We start from the raw sequence: 25,360 nt of genomic DNA on the forward strand, positions 1-25,360 counted from the left end.
GTTATACAAACACAAAGATTACATGGAGAAGCTCCTCCTCTCATACAGAATATGTACCAAAAATCCTGTATTTCCCTCCTCCTCACATATATACAGTTACTTTCTTTCCTCCGCATATAATGTTGTTCTCCCCAGCTGCATTTCTGGCTTCCTTGCTCAGCCCAAGAATATAATTGTTCAGACAAGGATCCAGCTTGGAAGATTCTGTCTGTCAACTGTTGGTATCTACCAGAGCTATTCCTCCCACTTCCTCTTTTGCTTCAAAATGGTCAATTTAAGAAAAAATCATTAAACCTCTAATGCTTCCCTCCGGCATAGTATAAGCTGTAAGGGACTTAAATACATCAAATTCCCTTCTCCCTTGCCCCTCTCCAATTACCTTTTCCCAGCACCATCCCTTCAAGATTCCATGGCTCAACTGCCTTCAACCATGGATGAAAAACCATAAAAAGCTTCCAGGCTGTCCAAATTCTATTTCCTTTATTCTGCAACTCTATACTTATCAACTCAGGAGTAAGATCCAATGAATTCAGTGACATGCCCATGAAAGTATAGCTGGCATGGGAAAAATGTATCTCCCTACCTCCATTCATTTAAAAGAATCTTTTTGAAACCTACAGCATGTCCATAGTAGCTACTGAGTGCCAAAAGGATTGAAACGAGTTTGCTTAAACACAAAACAAACTAATTTTGACTCTTCCAATGCTTCATAGTCACTACTATGACTATTAATTCCATGTTTAATTTTTGTTTTGAAAATTCATGTCTTATTTTTCAGCACCTGTGCACACATGTATGGGCACTTGTGTGCAGCCTGTGGGAGTAGTGATGTGAGGGGGGAAATGGTGTATAGGACTGCAGTCTTAGATTTCATTCCCCAGATGGAAAATGGATTCTGTCCTACAGAAACCCAGCAGTTTTGCATAAATGGGCACTGGCATATAATAGCCCATTCCCATCCCACCAAACAATGGCAAAGATAGGAGTCTTGAGTCTTAAAGTTCAATATGAACTTGGACATCCCTTTCTCAGACAAGATTACTCAAATATTTTCTTATTTCTGTACCATCAACATTCTGTTGGTTTTGGAAGTACACAGTTCCATTTCTGTATTTTGAAAATACCTTTTCCTTTCAAAAGTTTATAAAAGTATATAATTATATATAACTAGGAATCCACTTAATATAAATAAATCATTACCTTGGTTTTGGATCACCCTCTTTTGCTTCCATGCTAAGAGGCACTTAGCCACTCAAGCAATATTAGATGAAGCATTATGTAAAGAATAGGGGAGAGAACTCCATGCATGGAAATCTAAGCATAATAGATTGTTGGACTAAAATCAATGCTGGCAGTGAATATTTTAATTAGCAAGATTGCTCTGAGGCATCAAGAGTTGAAGAGCTAATATTTACCATTCATCCAAAGATAAAAGAAATAGTCAGCCAAGGGAGAGGCTTTTTCAAGTGATAGTCAGACAACCATAAAAAAATCTAATCTGAGTCATCACTCCAAGTTCTTCTCAACTACTTGAACACTGACTACTATTTTCTAAAAAAGTCATAATGACATTCAAGAGAAGAAATAGTTATCTGTCCATCAAATCTGTCATTATGCCTGGGTTTGCAAACTGCTTCCTTTAAAATCCCATTCTTTGCATGTGTTTATGCATACGGCTGTGTTTGTGTGGCAGGTGTGTCTGTACGGGGAGGTCTATTGTCAAAAATATGGTACATTCTTAGAAACAGGAATTCATCTAAACATTTTCATGTGTTCTTAAGGGACAATAACTGTGTTTATTTTTAAACACTGCTGAAATATCAGTATGAGAGAGGAATTCCTTGTTTAAAAACTCACTGACTTGCAAGGTATAGATTCAACTGAAAGACAGAGGAAGTAAAACAAGACCATGTGATTATACTGGAACTTTATAGTGAATGCAGACACCATTCAAATATATACACAGGCATTTCGGATTCACCACTGTGGAAATGAGCAAACACATACATAAACATATAGATCACACAGTAGAATTCTTTATATCTCTTACATAAAGAAATACAGTGGGAAATTCACTTCAGGAAACTGCACTACAGTTCTTTCCTGGAAAATTAAGGCTTAAGTCATATGCACATTTACCGGGGAGTAAGGCCCGCTGACACGGATGCATAGAGAAAAATGCCATCAGGAGGCCAGAATAGTCTCACTAGACTGATCTCTGAACAGGGTCACCCAAGATGGCACAGTCAAGGCTGAGACACTAGACTAAGATGTATCCACCCTCCTCAGCAATAATGGTCAAATCAGTTAAGTAAAGAATGGATCTCATTAGTGCTGATGGAAATGCAGAAACTTATGAAAGGCAGCAACTGGGCAGCAGCAGTAGTTGAAGGTGACTCTGGCAGAGGATCTTTCATCGACAATGGCTTTGACATTCAAGCTAACTCTGGTTAGTACTGCACGAAAGAAGGATGTGGATTTACCTTGAAAACCCTTTTCTCACCTTGAAAACCCTTTTCTCACCTTGAAAACCCTTTGATGAAACAATCCAAAATGAAACAATAGATAGTACCAGAAGATGAAACCCCTGGGTTGGAAGGTACTTTATGAACTACTGGGGAATGGCAAAGGACAAATACAAGTAGGACTGTCACTAATGATGCTACTAGATCAAAACCACAAGGAAGTCTACTGGCTGAAATGCACAGAGGTGAAAGGAAAGTTAGATGCTACACAACACATACAAGTGGGACATGGGACAGAAGAATGAATCAAGACAAACTAGCAATAGTAGAAGTGAAGTGAAAGCTGCTCTGAAAGTATCTGCAAAAAATAAAGTACCTGGTACAAATAAATACCAATGGAGAGATTCCAAGCTACAGAAAATGAATCATTCCAAATCTTAACAAAAATATGTCAACAAATATGGAAAATGAAACAATGGCCCACAGACTAGGAAAACTCAATATATATTCCAGTCCCCATAAACAGAGGTGCAAAAGAGTGCAGCAACCATAGGACCATTGCATTAATCTCCCACAAAAACAAAGTAATGTTCAGAATATTGAGTAAGAACACTATCCTACATGGAGTGAGAAATGCTGGGTTTCCAAGCTGGATTCCAAAAAGGAAGAGACACTAGAGATCATATTGCAAATATATGTTGGCTACTGGAATGCAGCAAGAATTCTAGAAAAAGATCAGTCCATGCTTGATAAGTTACAGCAACACCTTTGTCTGTGTGACTCATGAGAATCTATTGATGATCCTGAAAGAATGGATGTGCCTTAGTGCTTGTTTGTCCTGATGTATAACCTGTATTACGGACAAGAAGCTACTGTTAGGACAGGATATGGAAAAACACAATGGTTTCTCATAGGCAAAGGTGTCAGACAAAGATACATTTTATGGCCCAGAATTTCAACTACATGAATAGTTCCTTGCTCCATTTCCATCAGAAAAACTAGCAGGATATCTAAGTTGCATTTTAGGTTCTTCAGGTATCTCCAAAGCACAATGTTACTGCAGGGCTGATATTGCTACTTCAAAGGTGACTGAAGAGTTCTCACATCTTGTTCAGCAATAATTGAACTGGGTAGGACTGTGCTCTTACTAAATGATCAAGCTCACAGTGTGTGATGCAGTTTTGTTCCTGGATACTCAAATTACTTGTGTTACACAAAGCACCTCCACCATCTGAGTCAGGTGATCTAGGTGCAATCACTCCTGGATAGAGCTAGGATGAGCACAAATTAACACCCTGATAACCTCCAGTTAGACTACTGCAATAGAAAAGGTTGACTTTGAAAATCTATTGGATGCTTTAGCTAGAAAAAAATACAGCTGCTAGTCTACTAACTGGGACTGGTCCAGGAGCCCATAACTTGCCAGTTTTGAATAGCTACAGTGGTGGCCACTTTGTTTCTATATAAAATTTGGAGCTCTGATATTTATTTTTAAAGCCTTTTATCACTTGGTTCCTGAATGATCACTTCCCAAAAATACCTGCCTATGTACTGAGAGATCATCATCAAAGGCTTTTCACCAGGTATACATAAACTCTCAGGTTAGGTGAACAATGACCATAGAAATATTCTTAAAAGGTAATTTGTCTATCTAGCTCCAACTGCTATTTCTGGCTTAGGAAACCCCCTTTTTCATTTTCCCTAGTCTTTTATAATAGCATTTGATTAGATTTTATTCAGAAACTGTTATGCTTTCAAATTTTAATATGTCTGATTTAATATACTTGGTGCGCTATTTCAATATGTTGTTTCATCGCTATTCTTATTGCTTGTGAGCCAACCAATATAATGTTTAGAATATATACAGATTTTACTTTAGATACATTTTTAAAGAATGAATACATAATTCACCCCACTCCTGAATATCAGAAGAACTATACTATGCAGTGTAGCATAAAAACACTGAAGCAAAAAAGGTATTTTTCTGTGTGTCACAAGACACACAGAAGAATGATTAAATGCTGTTCTGTGTGCAGTTTTGACACACAGACATACTCAGAAAAAAGGCATTTTAATGAAAAGTGATAGTGTGGTAAAGAAAGAGTGCATTGTTCTTTAAGTCTAAAATCCCTTAGTAAGTTTTGAGCTTATGGGTTTTTTAAAGCAAATCTTTTCAAACCACCCAGAAACCACAAAGCTTCAGGTTTTGTATTTTCCTTCCAAGCAGAATATAGCTAAGAATGTAAGACCCACACATTTTTTTTCTGAAGAAAGGAAATCGACTAGATAGAACTTCTAAATATTAAATCTGTAACAAAATTCCTGCTTAACCCTTATAACTATAGAAAATTACTTTGGCAGTGAAAATGAGTAACACTACAGAAGTGTTTCCAAAACTGTTACTTTTGCATTACAAGTGCTGTTTCACTTCCAAGAACTGCTCAATATATATATATCTATGCATTGCAGAAAAGTATTCATATTTATTTATTTAACACTTTTGTACACTTTCATAATAGTCGCATGGCTCTCTGGACAGTTTACACAATAAATCCACTAACAAAGCATAAAAACAACATAAGCAACATTATAATAGTTACAGAAATAATAAAATCAAATTTTCACTGAACATTTGTATACCTTAGACAGTTCCATTCCAGGCCCACACTGTTCACAGAGCATACAGTTTCCATCATGGTCTCTGAACTCTTGCTCTCTACAGTCTCCTGTTTCACAAATGGCAGTATTTGACTTAAAAAGAGAGAGAAAGAAGTAATTAAAATCATGTTTAATACCTTTTTCTTCTGAGATTTCTAACAGTGCAATCCACTCATTTAATGTATCCCACTGAATCCAATGACCTAAATGAGGGTTTTCAGCAGAAGTGGAATGATTGTTACATTCTACTTAAGCAGTGGACTGTCACTTTGGTGTCTATATCTGTCATGTCTATCAATCTTAATTCTGTGTCTTAGCAATAGATTGTTTTATGTCTACCAAAACACAGTAGACAGGATTATCTAATTCAGTTAATTGCTGGCAGTTCAACAAAGCTAATGCTTCTTTTAAACCTATGTTCCAACATATGTCCAATAGTTGATACTTTTTCTAAGTTATTATATGGATATACTTTACACTGAAACAATCTAATTCATTGATGTCCACATTCTTTTAAGTCATTTATGTTGTAAGCCATCCAGAGATGCAAGTAATAGATGGCATACAAATTTTATAAATAAATAAATTATCTACATCATGGAAATTAATGAACAGTTGGCCTAAATGGATTCTCCATACTCTCTTAACAGCTAAAAGCTAAGTACTATAACACCGGAAGGATAAACACTCACCTTCTATAATACAATGGACCTATGACCTTAGAACTGTTTCAATATTTCAACGGGCAATAGAAAACACCTTCAAATGCATACTTATTTGGAAATATAGTCTGCTTCTGCTGAATTTTACATATATTGTTAGTACACTGCATTTCATATATATGCATATCATATGTATTATTTGCTAAGGATACATACAAATTGACATAGATGTATTAAAAAGCTTTCAAAAGGAAAAAGAAAAAAGCATATTGCAACAACATGAATATATATTAATTGCCTCATGGACTAGCACTGAGTTGGTTCAGACTAATCCATATTACTTTAATCCACTCAGTTTTTAAAGAGTGGATATCTAATGAATCCTGGCCAGTTATTCTGTAGTTGCCACAGATTAAGAAATCAGAACTCTTGACATTATGAAATCACACCTCAGAAGCTCTACTTTTAGACAAAAAGTAATTCTTTTATTGTAATGCATTCCAGCAATACTAAATTAATGAAATACCACATTTCGCCTTTGAACTACAAAATAATTACCCATGACATTAGTTATTTGAAGTTCAAAAGTCTGCATTAATGGCATTTATCTACTTACAAAATATATTAGAAGTATCAGGAGCTTAAGTATGAAAGAATGCAACTGTGACCATTTTGTATCCATTCCTGAAGTCTTTAAGAATTTAAGTCTGTATCTGTGAACAAAAGAAAACAATCTTAAAATATTTCTAGGATGGATCTGCACATTGTAACCTACTACATCACAAGATATAATGAGACACTAGTAATGTTGCATCTTGTTCCAATGTGATGAGGAATAAGATGGGGGAAGGGACAGAAGTGGGAGATGAAGCACCTAATTCACAGTAAACCAACCCCTTAAGAATCTGGCTTGGGTCCTGGTCACCTGAAGGAGTGTGCTTATGTCCATATATGTACTCCAAGCACTCTTGGATGAAACTGATTATCTGGACCCATTGCAGTCCGGCTTCAGACCCGGGTACGGTACTGAATCTGCCTTGGTCGCCCTATACGATGACCTGTGCAGGGAGAAGGACAGGGGGAGTGCGTCCCTGTTGGTTCTCCTGGACCTCTCAGTGGCTTTCGATACCATCGACCATGGTATCCTTCTGGATAGGCTTGCAGGATTGGGGGTCGGAGGCACTGCTTTGCAGTGGTTCCGCTCCTATTTCAACGGCCGATTCCAGAAGGTGGTGCTGGGGGACTACGGCTCTGCGCCATGGCAGCTATGCCATGGAGTACCGCAGGGGTCCATTTTGTCCCCTTTGCTGTTTAACATCTATATGAAACCGCTGGGAGAGGTCATCAGGAGGTGTGGGCTGCGGAACCATCAGTACGCTGACGATACCCAGCTCTACCTCTCGTTTTCCACCAATCCAGGTGAGGCAGTGGCTGTACTGAACCGGTGCCTGGCCGAGGTAATGGGCTGGATGAGAGCCAATAAACTGAAGCTCAATCCAGACAAGACGGAGGTCCTGTTGGTTGGCGGATCGGGCTTCGGAGAGGGTGAATTGAACCTTGTCCTGAACGGGGTTGCATTCCCTCTTAGGGACAAGGTCCGCAGCTTGGGAGTGCTCCTCAACCCTGAGCTTTCACTGGAAGCTCAGGTAACAGCAGCGGCGAGGAGCGCTTTCCTCCAGCTTTGGCTGATTCATCAGCTGCGCCCCTACCTGGAGTATGACTGCCTTGCGACAGTGACACATGCGTTGGTGACTTCCCGTCTTGACTTCTGTAACGCGCTCTACGTGGGGCTACCCTTGAAGACGGTCCGGATACTTCAATTGGTTCAAAATAGAGCTGCCAGGCTGCTGACGGGGACTGGACGTTATGTTCACATGACTCCAGTTCTCCGTGAGCTTCACTGGCTTCCCATTGAAGTCCGGGCCCAATTCAAGGTGTTGGTGATGACCTATAAAGCCCTAAATGGCTTGGGTCCTGGTTACCTGAAGGAGCGCTTACATCCATATATGTCCAGCCACCCCCTGAGATCAGTGGGAGAGGCCCTTCTCCGGGAGCCCTCCGTGAAAGAAATTAGGAGGGTGATTACTTGGAGGAGGGCTTTCTCAGCGGTGGCGCCTAAGTTATGGAATGCGCTCCCCAGAGAGGTCCGCCTGGCGCCGTCGTTATTTGCTTTTCGGCACCAGGCGAAGACCTTTTTATTTAAGCAGCATTTTAAATGTTAATATTATTGAATTTTATCTGGCCAGGGTGGCTTATTTTATATTGTATATTTGTATTTTATTTTAATGTATATATTTTAAAATGTTATTTATGATGATTTAACCTATTGTTGTAAGCCGCCCCGAGGCTTTGGCGAATGGGGTGGCATAAAAATGTTTTAATAAATAAACTAAATAAATATGCCAGCCCGCCCCTTGAGATCAGCGGGAGAGGCCCTTCTCCGGGAACCCTCCATGAAGGAAATTAGGAGGGTAAGCACTTGGAGGAGGGCTTTCTCTGTGGTGGCGCCCAATCTATGGAATGCACTCCCCAGAGAGGTCCACCTGGCGCCGTCGTTATTTGTTTTTCAGCGCCAGGCGAAGACCTTTTTATTTAAACTTTATTTTAATTGTTAATATTATTTATTTATTTTATTCTTTGGCCAGGGTGACTTAATTTATACTGTTAAATTATATTGTTTTATATGATGTTATTTAATTATGTTTGTGAGCCACCCCGAGGCTTCGGCGAATGGGGCAGCATAGAAGTTCCCTAAATAGATAGATAGATAGATAGATAGATAGATAGATAGATAGATAGATAGATAGTTCTTATCTGGTGGCAAATTACTCTGCCTGGCTCTACTGCAACATGGGGTGAAGGAAGAAAGATATCACATTATTGACTGTTCCATCCATTACACGAATAATCTAGATGACAGGAAGGAGATTCTTAATATAATCTTCTCCTTGGCATGGTAATTTTCTGTGTCTAAGGAACATTTTTGTAAGAGGTATTTTTAGTTATGTGTTAAACCTTGAGATGCAGATTTACTACCTCACTGAGAATAGGACATCTCCTGGGTGCCAAAGAGCATTCAACAGTTCCTAGGACTTGGTAGTGAGTACATCAAAAGGGAATCACTCTCTGTTTTTACTGCAGAACATGTATTTACCAGAAGAAAAGTAATGTTTGTTTTGGGAAGGGAATCAAACCATTCTAAACAGCACAGAACCCATTATCTTTCCAGTCTTAGAAAAGAACTTGAATTGTAATATGAAGGTCTCTGTTATACATAAATCATGTTTGTAAAACATAAAAATAGTCTCCCTGATGCACAAGGTGAGGGTGACATGCTTCCTTGGCTTCAAAGGTAACTTTATGATCCAGCATTTGACCAATTATTGGCACATGATTAATTTGTCTATAATACAAACTGCACTTCTTAGTTAAAATAGTCCATGTAGAAGCCCTTATGATCACTCTTAGCATGTTTTTCTTCACCCTTATTAGAAGAACAATTATTTATTGTTTGTTGGTATGTTATGGTTGTTTTTTCTTTTGGTAAGCTGTCCAGAGACTGTGGTATTGGATGGCATATAACAACTTTAAATAAATAAAATAAAGGAGTGAGAACAGAATCTTTCTTTGACCTGGATATGGTTGTTTAAAATCTGTTAATTGTAACAAGGTTAAACTCCATTTTTCAAGTCAGTATCATAATACTTATTCACATGGTACCAAATTTATATTGGTCTGACTTTGAAATGCATAGAATTACTTACACTGCAGCTGAGACATAACTTGCTGTAGATCTGAACAAACACATTTAAGTAATGCTTTGACTCCTTGATTTTGAAGCATTTTCCAGCAGAGGTGAACAACTCATGTATATTTAGAGCCTAGCCACACAGGATTGTTATTCTGAGGATAAAATAGAGCTATGGAAGTTGCCTTGGGTTCCTCACAAGACGAAAAAAGATGGGATGCAAATGCAATGTAATAACAATAATTCATCTTCAAGAAAGCCTAACTCCTCTATAAAATCTTACTGTTGACAGATGGTCCATGGAGTAGCAACTAAATCTGCAAAGTAAATTATACATTTACTTATCTAATCCTATTCAAAGACTTGGACTGGTTTACAATATATTAAAAGCATCACTCAATAACTTTAAATAGAAAAATAATACCTATATGTCATCAGGCACTTTCCAGATAGCAGAAAGAAGGGTAGACAAGGTGAGGCTCCTTCAGTTGGCTTGCCTAGCCAAACTGCTACATGGCCTCTCCTCTCTGTATCTACATTACTGATCAATCATACTTTTCAGGCAAATGAGCTTATTTGGGATTTTGAGACAGTGTTGTAGGCACTCTCCTAAAATGGTCGCCATGTTGCCTCCCCATCATAAAATGGTTGTCCTATGAGCATGGCCAGTCATGATATATTTCCCAGATGGTAGGCCAATGAGGTGAAAAGAAAAGCAGCCTCCCCAGTCCAGGACAGAGGTGGAGGCTGAGCTTTACAACACAGTACTCTTCTGAATCTCCAAAAAGAAGGTGCCTAAGAACAGCTCTTCACTTTGCAGTATGCAAGACTCTCAATGAAGAAGTAATTATTTACAAAAATTGCAAACAAAAGAAAAGTCAAGAGAGCAGGCATAAGGGTATGTAGACACTACTTGGGAGATCCTAGCTCTGGAGGGGGCAGGAAAAGAAAACAAAGCAAGATCCATTCAACTGCCCTGCTTTGACTTAGAGTCATGTCTTGAGAGTCAAGAAACAATGTCGGAATATAAATATGATAAAATAAAGACATATATTGCCTGTCTACCTCTGTACCCCATTATTCCTAGTTAACAAAATGGAACAAAGCAAGCTTCCTTAAAAGCTATGTGAACATATTTTTCTGAAACCACACTTTTAAAAAGGTTTTTTCAACTGATTTTTTTCCTTATGCAACTAAGTATTTTTTATATTAAATGGCAAATCTAAAGTTTTTCTAGCAACATTGCCAAACCCAAAAATAGGAATTTTGTATTCTGGAATTAGCCTTAATTTCACATGGAATGGTTCTAGACTAGTCCAGCATATCTGTTAATCAGCTCTGCTGTAAATTAGCTGATTGCTTCCTTTATACAAAGAAGAATAACTCAACCTCCAAGATAGTGCGATCCATCAAAAGCTTCTGGGATGAAATTTACAATCACTGCAATTTCCAAAGGCTTCTGAACATCTGGATATTTAGTTTCAGAGAACTTGCACAACCTAAACTTCTGCAGTTACGCATTCTCATCTGAACTTTCTTTACCCAAAAACAAAAAAACAAAACAGAACAAAACAAAGCCAACCACCTCCCAGGAGACAGGTCAGCTAATATATGTAGAAACAGTATCCAGCAAAGTAAGCAATAAAATTTTTGGACCAGACTATGCAGTAATAATATGGTACTTTTCACACAGAAAATTAGATTAAAAATTAAAGGAGTTGGAGCATACAAGTAACTGACTGACTCGCCTGGAAGCAAGTCTTGAATGAAACAAAACCATGCCAACTGCATATTTCCTGTTTCTGTCTCCAGTTTAAACATTTCTGGCTTAAAAACAGACATTACTGCACTTAATAATAGGCTGCTATTGGGCAAATTTGTTCTCTGCAGCTATCAAATGGCACTGTACTGATGTTCACTGGAAACAAGCCATCCAGTCTATCCTTTTCCTGTGTATACAGAGAGAAAAGTATGTCCAGAGTTTGTGTTTTCATGAATATAATAGCTACATGCATGCACTCTCTACTTAGAGACATATTTTTTACTTAGCACTACAAAAACTTTAGGAAAAATACATCTATAGAACAATTCCTCAAGATAAATCTTCATTACAAAGTAACATTTAGCAAAGGACAATGGTATATAATGAGTGCTCCTGTAAAATCTCCCAAATCCTAAACTGTGGGTTAACTGCATCAAACTAAATGTCTGCGTACTCATTTATACCCAATAACAATCAGCTAGATAAGCAGACAGGTGCTAATGAACATTTTTATCTTTTGATAGAAGTTTGCCTAGTAAATTAGACCTGGGGGAAACTTAATATTAAAATGGTTTCATCATTATGAATTAATATGGATATCATTAAGTATCTGCTCCTCTCACTGCTTGCAAATATCAAACTCTCAAAGGGTACATCAGTCTGTGTGCTGCAGTAGTTAACAATTAACTTAATCCTTAAATATACACTAATGAATTATGGTTATGGTTACATATGTCGTATGTTATATGTCTTTGTTATATGTTTTTAACTTTTCTTAACTGGTCAGAAAGGCTTTGGCTATCGAGTGGTATAAAAATGAAATGAACAAACCAACCAATAAATAATGAACACAGAAGAAGCCTTGAACAGGGTGTACAGTGGTTTTTTAATCAATATACATGAGAAGTTCTCAAGTATCAGTGGGCAACTTGTGGCTCTCCAGATATTTTGGCCTACAAGTTCCATCCTCCTAGCCAGCACAGCCAAAACATATGAAGGGCCACATTTTGCCCAACCTTGCTATTATAACTTCCTGCCTCAAGGAGTCAACTCCTTTCAATCCCACCCCATTTTTTCCCTTCCCCAAAACTGAAGTTTTGTACACTGCATCTGTGGAAACAAAAGTCTCCTACCTTATTCAACCTTGCCCCAACCTGCCTGCCTGGCTAAAGGCTATTCAGCTTAATGGTATTACACTCTTATTACCATTGCATTTGTACATGTAACATGCTGGGAAGGGTAATTTCAACCAGCCATAGGGCTGAAAGTTCCTCTATTTTTTCAATGTCTGTAGGAAGCTGAAAATTATATGGAGGATCAGCTGATAGAGGGGGAAGAAGCAGCTGCTTAATTACTAGTTGTTTTTGCACTCAAAATTGTCCACAAACTGCTTTTCTTTCCAGGGACTGTAAAACAGTTGGACAGATTCATGTCAGTACTAGCATCACACAATCCATGATTCAAAGACCTATGTTGTCTGAAAACAAAAACATGCCCAAAAGGTATTCTAATCTTTCCCCACAAACAACAGCCCCTTATAACATATCACAAACTAATTTGCAAAGTCGTCTTAGTTTCAAAAGCAGCTTGACAAATGGCAGGGGGTGGCTTTTAGAAAACACATCCCACTGGCATATGAACAAATTGTGCAGCTCTTTAGTTCCTGGCCAACTAGCCTTAGTAAGACAGTCAGGGAAAAATAACAACCATTTAACTGAAGATACAAAGGTTCTCTTATACTCCTATGATCAATTTCAATGCTACTGAATTCTACCAGTAAACACTTATGATTAAGAACAATTCAATAAATTTAAAGAAAGCAGGTCCAGTTCTCTACTATTGAAAGTAGTCTAGACTCCTGTGGGCTTGAAATAAACTGTTAAAATAGACTGATCGTTATATGATTAAGAGTATATACAGTTTAAATATAATTAAACCTAATTGTTGATCAATTTCAAAGTAGTGAACTACCTTTCTACAATGTTTCTGCAATCCTGTTTTGTGATATGTTTCTTTTAGAACTGATCACACTGATCTCACTCACACACACACACACACACACACACAGCGCGCCCAATAATGAAGGCTCTCTGGGTAGTTAACTAAAGTTAAGAAAAGCTTAACGCTCAGACACAAGCAAGCTAAAACACTCACACACATGCAAGCTAAAATTAACTAAAAACAACAAAACCACAACAGCAATTGAATCAGCATAAAAGCATAGCAATTGTACCAAATAAAATGCAATATTAAAAAATGAAGGTAAACTGCTAACCTGTTAAAATGCTGAGAATAAAAAGGTTTTCACTTGGTGCCAAAAAAGAATGCAAAGTAGGTGCCAGGCACACCTCTTTGGGGAGCTCATTTCACAACTGGGGTGGATGGTATTCCTACTGTTTTAGAGACAAGTTGGAAATTCCAGTTGTTTTCCATACCAAACACTGGAAATGAGCCCTGTGCAAATGGTACACAGTAACATGGAGGGGGCCATGCAAAATTAAGCTTTTTGTAGAGAGGTGAGAATGCAATCCTAATGTGTGGCTAAATGGAAAAAAGGCCTGGAAATTATAGGTCTTGTTTCTGACTGGGGTATGCTGGGAGTTGGGGACCTTTCTTCTGTCTAATCATGTATAGGATTGCACCCCTAATGTACATTGCTACGTGCTGAATGGCTTGTGATTCATGCTGCTTGTTGGCTTTCAATTAGCCCCAACAATCTATCAACACTCCTTGGCTTTTTCTGATTTCATGAACCATTCTACAAACATGTGTCCATCCTCCCCCCGCCCCTTCTGTTCTGATGCCTTACCTTCCTGGAATGCTTTGTTTATTCCTGGATACCTCTAGGTTCTGTCATTAGTGGAATATATAATCTGGCACATTTTGTATAATACTGTGTTTAGAATTTGAAAAATAAAAGCATTGGTTCAACAACATAATTTGCAGTTTCTAGGCATATCAGCCTTTACCAACATCTTTGTTGTATATTTTCTCAAGAGTTTGTTTAGTCTCTTCAATCTATTTGCATAAGATTTGTAGAGCTAGGATGTATCTGTTCCACTGGTGTATCTATCTTTGTTCAAATGTGAAGCCAATGTATGCTATCTAGTGGTTTCCATCTCTGGAGTAAGAGTCTTAGTATGCTCTTCTTAGAGCTCTTACCAAACCTAGCAGTAAGCAGCCATGAACAGCATGTGACTATGCTTTGACTGCCACCAACTCCAGACCTTCCTAAATATCAAATTTCCCCATCAGATTCTCAATGGCTTCTATGTATGACATCAAAAAGCAGACTCCTTGAAGACATATATTATATTATTAAATTTAGTAAATTCTGTAAGAAAGAAACATGATTTGATTTGCTTTTATCCACAGACCTTGACTTAAAGGCACAACCATGCACAATTACCATACTTCTGCACATATGAATAGCAATGTGGTGCACATTCAGCTGAGACTAGTTGGATTTAAGATGATCATATACTCAGACCATTCTGGCACAGGCTGCTTTAGCAGTCTGTTTGTAATACATAGTATTAGAAGTCACATAAGGAAAAAGCATCTTGATCATGGAAAGACAGTTGACTCTACCAATTTCTAGCTTCCTTTTCATGTCAGTTATTGTGTAACACAGACTTTGATATCAAATTGCATCAAGAAGTATTGATTAAAAACTCCAGCTCCTCTTTTTATTTTTTGTCATGTATTGAATGGTACAAAGATATTTGGGACAAATTAAATACTTTACATATTTATTGAATTCTTCTCCAAAAGTTAAAATAATGATCACCTTGGTAGTTAAATTCAGGGTAGTATATTACTAAAAGAGCAACAAGGGAAAACTCAGGAATGATCATTTGTTACCAGCCTTCCCAAAATCAAAGGGTAGAAGATATAAATGGATAGTCCAGTTGAAGTAGTAGTATTTTCTTTAACAACCAATACATCCAAAGATAGAGAATTAAGTGAAAATTATTAAACTAACTTGTGATGTAGAGCAACAGAAGGAAAGCATGGTGCAAATTCACAAGCCATCTTTTAGCCAGTGAAAAGGGAAACAGCATGACCATGTGTGGCTACTTTTGGATGAAGTCCCGCATAGCCTGGGTTTTCTGCCAGCCCACACAACAGAGATAACCAAGCACTGCTTCTTTGGGAAGTACTGCTTTTATTGTGGCCATTCTTCTTCCTCTTCTTCCAAGAAGTCTAAGACAAAGGCTTTCTAATTAAAAACCATTACTATGTTGAAGCTGACCAGCTAGACTGGCTTAGTAGTACAGAAAAATAGAATTGCAGAAGACAGTAACAAGCAAAGTTAGAATAGTGGTCATGAGCGAAATGTGGCTTGGTGATAAGCAGTTGATTCCAAACTGAGTACCCCTCCATTGTTGGAGTGACTGCTACTTCTCAACTGGTCTGCTTCTTAACCTAATGCCCTATTAAGGATGCTAGGTCTGCCCTACTTGATCAGCTTGCTCACTTGAACTTTCCAGTACATGAAAGTTCTCAGTGACTGCCTGGCTTATCTCTGTGTACACTGGCCTGGCACTTCAGCTGTAGATCCTAGCCCCACTAATTTGTCTGACTCAGAATCATATTCTACAACCTTTGAAGGCTCTTTTAAAGGAGGAATGAGCCTAGTTCTCACACTTTGGGCAAATAAGTTAGAAAGTCATGTATCAAGAAGAGAACATATAATTATCAAGGTTGGGAGGGCTACAGTTGGATCAGTAACTTATATAACTATATGGTCCACAGAAAGATATTGTTTGTGATCAATGTGCTGTGTTAACTGGAGAAGGGTTTCAAGTAGCAAGAAAGGTAGAAGGACTAAATTAGCAGGTGAGATAGAAGGTACCTATCTGGCATCACTAATAATGGGGATTATTGATTTTGGGCTGCTACCAGAGCTGTGTAGCATATTCTGTACCAATTGCTTTATAAAAGCCTGAACTGTTAATATCAGCACATTGGTCAGGTGACATAATTCTACATAGTCAAAAGCTTTCTCAAGATCTTCCAAAACCATTGCCATTGGAGTCCTCTGACCTTATGGATGAAATTAACTGAAAGATGTATATACTGCTCATAAATTCCATCCTGACATAAATCTTGACTGAACTTTATTATCAACCATATTAATATTTTAAATAATAAAATGGCTTCTAATCAATTACTTTGCTTTGGTGTTTTAATAAAAACCTTGGAGACTTGATTAACAGCAAGGCTGGGATTATAGATTTCCACCATCTTTTGGAAGAACTAATATTCTGGTCTCTGACCATTAATCGGATGTCTCCCCTCCTCCCATTTTATTACGTCGTTTTATATAAGTACAAATTTTGGGCTTTGGGAAGATGTGAATGTTTTATACCATTAAGCAATAAATCTATGTCAGTTGTTCTGCCTCATTTAAAGCCATTAACAATGTAATCAATCTCAACTTCAGTGAGAAATCACCGTTCTCAACAACATAAAAAACTTGAACTGGAACCACAACCAAGATAACATTGCCTTACATTTAAAGGTTTTCTGTGCCAGCCATGGGTATTTTGATAACTTGCACCCTGCTTCAGGCTTTATGACCTTCCTATATTATTAGGCACTCAGGGTGTTCCTTAGATAGTGCCGGTGCTACTCTTTTTTCTTCTTCCTTGCCTCACAAGAATGTCCTTCACATAATATGCTATCATGTTAGGAAAGAAAGAAAGAATATATATTATCAATTAGGCCAGGGAGGGACAACCTGTGGCTTTTTTGGATGCTTTGGCTTATAACTTCCCTCTACCTTCACCATGGACTATGAGCTGATGAGGAGTTGCAGGGCAAAACATTTAGAGGGTCTTGTTCAATCATACCCGAAGTATCTAACAGTGCATAGGTGCAACAGCACCTCCATTTCCTCCGGCAAATGGTATTCAAAAATGAACAGGCATTTCACATGGAAGTTCCTGATGAGTGAACAGTCATGAATACTTTTTGGGACAGCTCTATAATGTATGCCATGTGAAAGATTTGCTTGAGAGCTATAGGCTGCAAGCCCAAGTACCCTGATGTAAGTCTCACAGGATAAAGTGGGGCTCATGTCTAAGTAAATCAAAACAAGATCAAACTCTTGTACCCCACTTTCTCATTTAAATGAGAAAAAGACAAATTAGGTGCAGAGGTAGAATTTAACAGTAAAAGCACCCTAAAATTTTATAAAACAAAAACAGGTTGTTGCAGTAACTATGTGAAAAGGAAAGAATGAATAAAAACAGCAGCGTGAAATAAAATTGAAGCAAGCATAGAAAATCTTCAAGGTCCATCTTGTGGCTCACTGAAAGCTTGGAGAAACCAGCTTGATCATGGCAACCTAACTCACTGATGCCAAGCAAATCTCCCAAGGGAAGGCATTCTGAAACCAGGGGCCACCCCAGAAACGCCCTTCAACAAATGAGAGGGGTCGGGGGGGAGGTCGGGATGGCCCTCGTTATCTCCTCCTGCAGGTGGTACCCAGCCCATCTCTCCCATGCCCGCTATTAGCATCCCAACCCCACAATGCTCCGCGCTCTTCTCAGCACCGCTCTCCGCAAAACCTTCCCACGCCGGCTGCATCTTTCCCTCATCTGCCCAAGCCCCGCCGCCGACCCTCTGCTCTCCAGCAGCCCCACAAAGCGAGACGGCCCGTTTCTGCCTCCCTCCCCGCTTAGCTCCAGGTGGCGTCCCTCAGCCTCACCGTCATGGTCCGTCACTTGGTTCTCCGACAGCCGTGGGGAAGGAATGGGAAGGAGAGGGAGCGTTGAGTTGCGGGGTATCCGTGACCGATAAATACTCCGTCTCCCACCGGCTGCCGCCAGCTGCTCCCGCTCAGCCCGACGCCGCGTCTCGGGTTTCGTCGCCCGCCGGCCTCCCCGCCTCGCCTTCTGCCCCGTAGCCCTGTCGTTACCCAGGCAACCGTCCGCCGCTCCCCCGCCCGTCCCGGGCTGGGACGCTCGAGCCAATCGCGGGCCGCCGCGCCACGTGATCCTCCCAGGAGGCGGCAACGCTCAAAAAAAGTCGAGGAAGGGTCCCGGTCAAAGAAGCGAGAATGTTTGCGATTTTTTCCGTTTTGTAAGGGCCTCCCTGGGAAGGAGTTTTATTGAGCATAAATAAATTGAACATAAGAGCCGCGCAAGATCAGACGAAGGGTGCATTTAGGCTAGCATTCTGTTCACACAGTGGGCAACTAGCGGGAAACGGAGAATAATAGAACCCTTCTACCCGTGTGCACCCTTCTACCCATGTAGCAATACTGCGCCTTGTACTGGAAGTGGCATAGAATCAGCAAGACTACGCAAAGCCTTCTAGTCCTTGTTTAGACCTGTCCAAATTTCCAAATTGGCCATCCCTATATGTCGTGGGAAAGAATACTGTAGTTGTAACTATACACTGTGTCCTTTTATCTGCTTTAAATCTGCCATCAATCAGTTTCATGGGATGACTGTTGCGTTCTGGTAGCACAAGAGAGGGACTTTCTCCACATTGTGCACATTTTGTACACCTCAATGTCTCCCCCTACTTGGCCTTTTTCTAAGCTAAACAGTCCCCCTTGTTGCAATGTTTGCTCCACTTGAGCATGTTAATTGCCCTTTTATGCACCTTTTACAACTCTGTAATATCCTTTTTAATGTGTAACCAGAACTTTAGGGTGACTGCACCACAGATTTGTATAAATTGGGTATGAGTTTCTGAGTGGCCTTGAGAAGTTATATTTACTGGTTTGGAACAGAACCTATAAACAGTTCCTCTGAAATAGGGAAAAATAAGGAGGAAGAAATTCCTATGAAGTAAGCTGTATTAGTTTATGCATTAGCTTTTAAAGTCAAGTGAATTGGCATACAAGGTCCTCCCTCCTCACTTGCCCTGAGGCAATTTGCAGTTAAAAACAAAAATAAAATAGCATTAATGCTGCAAGCCTATTTAAATATACATATATTTAAATAGGAAGATGCTGACTGACACAGTGACAGCCAGAATTACTTCTGAATGAGCCTTGCATACAGTTGCAATATTCCAGTTTAGATTCCAGCTATTATGTTCCGTTTAATATGAATGTTTCTTCTTGCACCTGGTGATGTTAATGAATATGCCATCATGTGTTTTATTGCCCTGGAGTTAATACTAGCACACTTGGAGCCATGACGTTTGCTGGGTTATGTAGTAATACATCTACCATGACATGTAAAAAGTCAGAGATGAAACACTTTTCGAACCGCCATTAAGACTGCTATGCTTTTAATAAGCATGATTTTTGCTGCACCTGCTGGTTTAATGAAAAGCCACAGTGCACTTTAGTAGCGTTAGTGAACACTAATGCACTTTGGAGTCATTAAATTTTCTGGGATATGTGATAATGAGGGCCAGAGTGGTATAATGGTTAGAGTGTTGGACTGAGGGCTCAGGAGATCTGGGTTCTAGTCCCCACTCAGCCTTGGCGCTCACTGCATGGCTTCGGAACAGTCACGTACTCTCAGCCTAACCCTACTCACAGGGTTGTTTTTGTAAGGAAAAGATGGAGAGGAGGAGAACCTTGTAAGCCACCTTGACTTCTTTGCAACAGAAAGAAAAATGAGGTATATATGTAACATAATAAGAATAAGAATAATAAGAGGAAAGCTATGAGATGTAAAAGGTTAGAGAAGAGCCCGAATGGTACTGCGCATCCACCATAGTGCTAGCAAACAATAAAGTGGAACCAAATAGGAGGAACCAAACCAGGTTATCAGGAGTGATAAATTGCATTTCACAGCTTCACAGTCCAAGAGTCATCATGTACTATCATGAGCCATCTGCCTTCTGCAAAGACTGCCGCCAATGGTCCTAGGGCATTCTAATTGTAATTTACCTACGTCTGGTATTACAGTCTCAAAATACTGTGTACAGAAGGCTTCTCATGTTTCTGGGACAGGCTGAAGACATGAAAGAAAGCACCATCAACAACATTTATGGCTGACTGAAAGAAATATTAACTGGCTAGAAACAACCCGAGCTGACAAATCTTTTCTAACATGCATTTGACCTCTTAATGCATGATATGAGAATGATCATATATTACACTGCAGTTTGCATGTCAGCCAGCCCAAGGAAAGAGACATTAAACCTGCTGTCCTATGCAAGTTTAGACAAGGAGAAAGGCCTACAGCACCCTGGATGCCTCACTCAGCCAGACTGGGAGTTGTAGGCTGTTTTTTCCTGCCTAAATTTGCATAGGATAGCACCTTAAGGTGATTTGAGATGGTGTGCTAATGCAGTTCTAACCCTGTACCAAAGCAGAGCATTCAGCAACCCTCTATGCAATTGGTGCAGAACATGAGCTTGGGGCTTCAGTCCAATCCTCTGGGGCTCCGCAGGCACCTACACCCCTTTCCCTGGCCCCACCCCTTTCCCTTCAACTACCAATCATTTGGTGTTTTCCTGGCTTTTGTGCTCCTCCCCCTTTTCTCTCATTCTAGATGGCTGGAATGCTGGTTGGCTACTGATAACAAGAGCTGGTATGCAAGATGGTGGCATGTTTTCATTGCCCCCTTTGCCTTCAGTCCCATCCCATTTTGCTTTCAGAGCTGCCCCTACTAGAATATGCCCACTGAAACCTTTTCTGAAATAGTTTGACAACTGGCCTGAAAGTGGTTTATAGTAGTCCTGCTCTGTATGGTGAGATTTATTTACCTATTACTTTTCTAGACCACTTAATGGCCAAAACTCTCTTGCCAGTAAACAATTAAAACCAAACACAGGATACAAGATAAAAGTTTAAATCTACAGTATAGAATAAATAAGACCTAGTAGCTATGCAAAGAACTAAAACACAGTAGTAATATTTTAAAAAGAAACAGAAAGACTAAAATGACTGGCACTGAAAAGAACATAACGCGGGTGCCAAGTAAGCTTGGGGAACCTCATTCCACTAGTGGGGTGCTACAAAAGAAAATTCCCTTTTCTTAGTAGCTGTCCACCTCACTTTGGTGGGGTCTCCCACAGAAGGACAGCTGAAGATAATCCTAGGGTCTGTACAGGCATATATAGGAAGAGATTATCCTTCCCATAACCTGAATCTGATGGATTGGAAAGGAAAACATTGGAAGGAAGCCTTCCATTTTGGAGTAGCAGCACCAGCCTGGCTTTGAGTGCACTTCTGCTCTTGCAATGCGTACTGGACTATGCATCTGCTCACTTCTGAATGTTGCAGTTTCAGCAAACACTTTCTTCTTTAACCTGTGTTTTGAGGAACCTTGCAACCCTTGTAAGCTCTCAGCACTGAGGGCAATGCAGCCTAAATGACCATCCATGCCTCACCCCCACAAACACATATGAATTTCAAGAGTGTTTTATCATTACTGCATGTGAACTGATAATGTGCCTTGGAATGGCCACAGTACTCCTTTCTGGTTAGGCTTCATGGCAAAGGCCACCCAGGGTTCTCTGGAGGTCTCATTTAATGCATTTCCCTTCTTTTATTTCACATCAGATCTACTGATAACTTCAATGCTTGTTGGTCAATCTCCCTATTCTGAAGTCCTGACCTGCATTTTTTTCAGTGCCTTGAGGAAGTATTCACCCCCTCTGATGTTTCCACATCATGCTGTACTACAACCTGGACTTCAAATAGATTTAGCTGACATTGTTACCACTTGGTGTTCACAAGATACTCAACACAGCAAAGGTGCAATGTATCTTTTATTGCAGCACAAAAGTTCAACAAACAAGAATGAACTGGAACTTATATTCGCCCCCTTTGCTGTGACATGACTAAATTAGCCCTGTCGCAGCCCAGTGCCTCTAGAAGCCAGTGGAAGCAGTTGAATGGAGGTCACCTCAGTGTAATTCCAGTGGCACATGATCTCAGAGTCAATACTCCTGTTTCTAGAAGGTACCAGAGTTTGTTGGAAAGCACATATAAGCAAATTGCTCAACGAAGAACAATGAGTGATCAAAACAGCTTTGGGATAAAGTTGTGTAGAAGCACCAATCAGGATTAAGTTATAAAATGATATTCCCAACTAGAAACATCTCCCAGAGCACCATTAAGTCCATAATGACAAAATGGAAAGAATATAGCTCAACTGCTATGCTGCCTGGAGAAGGCCATCCACCAAAATTGACCAGGTAAGGAAGGCATTATCTTGAGAAGCCAATGGTAACTCTAAAGGGTCATACCCAACATGGGGAAAACTGCCTATGGGACAAATATCACCTGGATGCTCCACAAAGTTGTACTTTCTGGCAGAGTGGTGAGAATAAAAGCCATTGCTGAAACAAACCTATTTTAAAGTTCCTTTGGAGTATGCAAAAAGCCATGTGGGAGATGGTGCAAACATGTGGAAACAGCTTTCTAGTCTAGTCTATTTTGGCCTTGCTGTAAAATGCTGGGTGTGGTGCAAAGCCCACAGCACGGCAGGGGGAGTGCCTTGCTTTTCCTTGGAAGAGCCTTGAGAAAGTGGTCAGGATTAAGGGCAAGAAGGATGGAGCCAAACACAGGGCAATTCTAGAGGAAAATCTGTTTCAGCCTGCAAGGGACCTAGAACTGGATTCACCTTCCGGCAGATCAAACACTCTAAATGCACAGCCAAAGTAACAGTGGAGAGGTTTAGAAAAAGGAACCAGAAAGTCTTAGAATGGCCCAGCCAAAGGCCAGACCTTAGTCCTACTGAATATCTGTAGCAAGAACATTACTGTTCCCTAAGAGTTCACATCTGACCCGATGGAGCTGGAGCAGCTTTGCCAAGAATAGGCAGACACTGCAGGATCTAGCTGTACAAAGCTGAGACTTACCCAAGAAGATTCGCAGCTCTGATTGCTGCCAAAACTTCCACCAAGTATTTCCTGTAAGCATGTGGACATTTATGTAACCTTCAAGTGCTAGTTTTTGTTTGCTGAACTTTTGGGCCATGGTAAAACCAATGTGCACCTTCACAGTGTCCAGTATCTTGTGTACATCAAAAGGTAAAAAGGCCTATTTAACCCAGTTAAATCCCAGTTAGTAGCACAACACAATATGAAAAAATCAAAGGAAAGTGAATAATGCTACAAGGCAGTGTAAGACATAAGTCAGTTTGTACTTAAATTGTATTGAATATGTATTTGGCTTATTGTTTACATTAATGATCTGATCCAATGCAGAGCTGAACATAAGTGCAATCTATATATCTGCTCAGAAGTAACCCATACTTAATTAAGTCCCATTTATTCCCAGTGGACATATGACTACAGTTTTAACCTATTGGAAACAGGCTTCATTGCAATTAACTGTGAAGGACTGGCTTTTTAGCATCTAAGTTTGTATTTGCCTATCTGCAAAGGGGTTTCTCACTGTTTTGTATTTCAGTTTTCACTATTTTCAGCCATTTCTTCTGATGATTAGAATCTATTGCATTCATAGCTCAGACAAAACTTCTCATGTGTGTAACACTCTTTTTCATTTAAAAATGTTCTCTTTGTAGATAATATCACCAATGTGTCAGGCATGAGTGCCTTGTTTGTTCCTATGCCTTACTTCTTCATTCCATTTCACCACAGCATATTTTGTTCTCCTTAACCACTGTCTTTTCCTGGAAACAATTACATGAGACTTCTTTCTGCTCTTTCCTAAATTTCATGAGTTTAATTTCTTGTATTTGCTGATGGTCATTATATATGCAGTTACAGGCTATTTTATTTGAGTGTAAGGAAGGTCACTTGGTGTATAAAGTATTTTACATTTGTAGGGTTGAATATAAGTAAATGTATATGTAATGGGCCAAGTTCACTCTCCTGATGACTGATTTTTAACCAAATAATTGGCCCTTTCCTTGTTTTCATGGCTTGCTTGTGCATACCTCCCATTCTTTCTCCAGTACAAGCAGAAATGAATGGTTCCCACATAGGAGAGTACACAAAAACAAAACTACACATTAGGTTAAGTATAGTATAGTCTATGTCCAGAAAATAATATTAGCTTAAGGGTGTGAGGCAAGTAGACTGCAATTTTCTGATAGCTCGTGGGTTGATTTGTAGTTGAGCGCATGGGTTTCTGACTCCCAATTGTTTAACAGCAACATTCAAATGGATTTTCCCTTCCTTTGGTTCGGTTACATGAAATGTCTGAGAGAAAAATCAGGGGAGAGTTTTTGCATGTAAAGACTGTGAATTCAATTATGAAAACAAATTCTTGGGCTGTGGAAGTGTGCAGCATGGCTCTTTTAATCTAGGTCTCTATCTGCATCCCTGCCTCCAGAAACTACTTTGGTGGACTGCAGGGTTCTCTTAAAGAAAGCCTTAGCGGATCCTATAAACCTGTACTCTGTCAGCACAACTTTAGTCCTTATGCCTAACAGAGCCAGTGTGAGGTAGTGATTAAGGACTCAGGCAATCTGGGTTCTAGTCCCCATTCAGCCATGGAAGTTACTGGGTGACTTTGAACCAGTCACATACTCTCAGCCCAACCTACCTCATAGGGTTGATGTTATGAGGATAAGATTAGGATAAGAGGAGGAGAGTTATGTAAGCTGCCCTGAGTTCCTTGGAAGGAAAATGGTGGGAAATAAATATAATAAATAAACAAAAACAGTAAAGTTAAAGTTCTAGCCTGAAAATCTTTTATAGTTCTTTATAGACAATAATACTTTGGAGCTCAGATACCAAGTTACAATCCCTGTGCAAATATGGACAGATATTCCTAGGCAGCTTACAACAAATACGTTGCATGCCATCTAGGAAGGCCTTTTGGTAGTTATAGGCAGTCTATAAATATGTGAATGAATGAATGAATAAACAATAAATATTATTAAAGCATTTGTATGCCACCCAATTGTGCCACGGTACCTCTCTTGGGCTGAGAACTCAAGCCGAAGAGTTCTAAATAGTTCAGTCGCAGACAGAGCAATCTTGTGGTCCTGAAAGAGTGTCCCAAGAACCACAGCATTCTTCGCCGTCTCCCATGCAAAGCCATCAAGACTGCTCTGACACTGGAAGGGGGATTCCTGATCTCTTCTCTTTGCCTGCCCCCCTTGCAGCCACCTTGCAAAACACCACGGTGCTACTTTGTGCGATCACAAATGGGAGACAGAGA

General features: G+C 39.6%; 1 protein-coding gene across 1 annotated transcript in view; it reads right to left on the reverse strand.

Moving 5' to 3' along the window:
- Positions 1-25,360, reverse strand: part of TNFRSF19 (TNF receptor superfamily member 19) — a 65,117-nt gene that overhangs the window by 33,569 nt on the left and 6,188 nt on the right. Inside the window, exons 3-4 of the mRNA XM_044442073.1 lie at positions 6,402-6,498; positions 5,106-5,216 (exon numbers count right to left, since the gene is read on the reverse strand). Coding sequence (XP_044298008.1) covers positions 5,106-5,216; positions 6,402-6,467 — 177 coding nt within the window. The 5' untranslated portion in view covers positions 6,468-6,498. The remainder of the gene's footprint in view (positions 1-5,105; positions 5,217-6,401; positions 6,499-25,360) is intronic.

This window comes from Varanus komodoensis, unplaced genomic scaffold (genome assembly GCF_004798865.1).
Source record: "Varanus komodoensis strain SLA01 unplaced genomic scaffold, ASM479886v1 scaffold4, whole genome shotgun sequence".
NCBI classification, from domain to species: domain Eukaryota; kingdom Metazoa; phylum Chordata; class Lepidosauria; order Squamata; family Varanidae; genus Varanus; species Varanus komodoensis.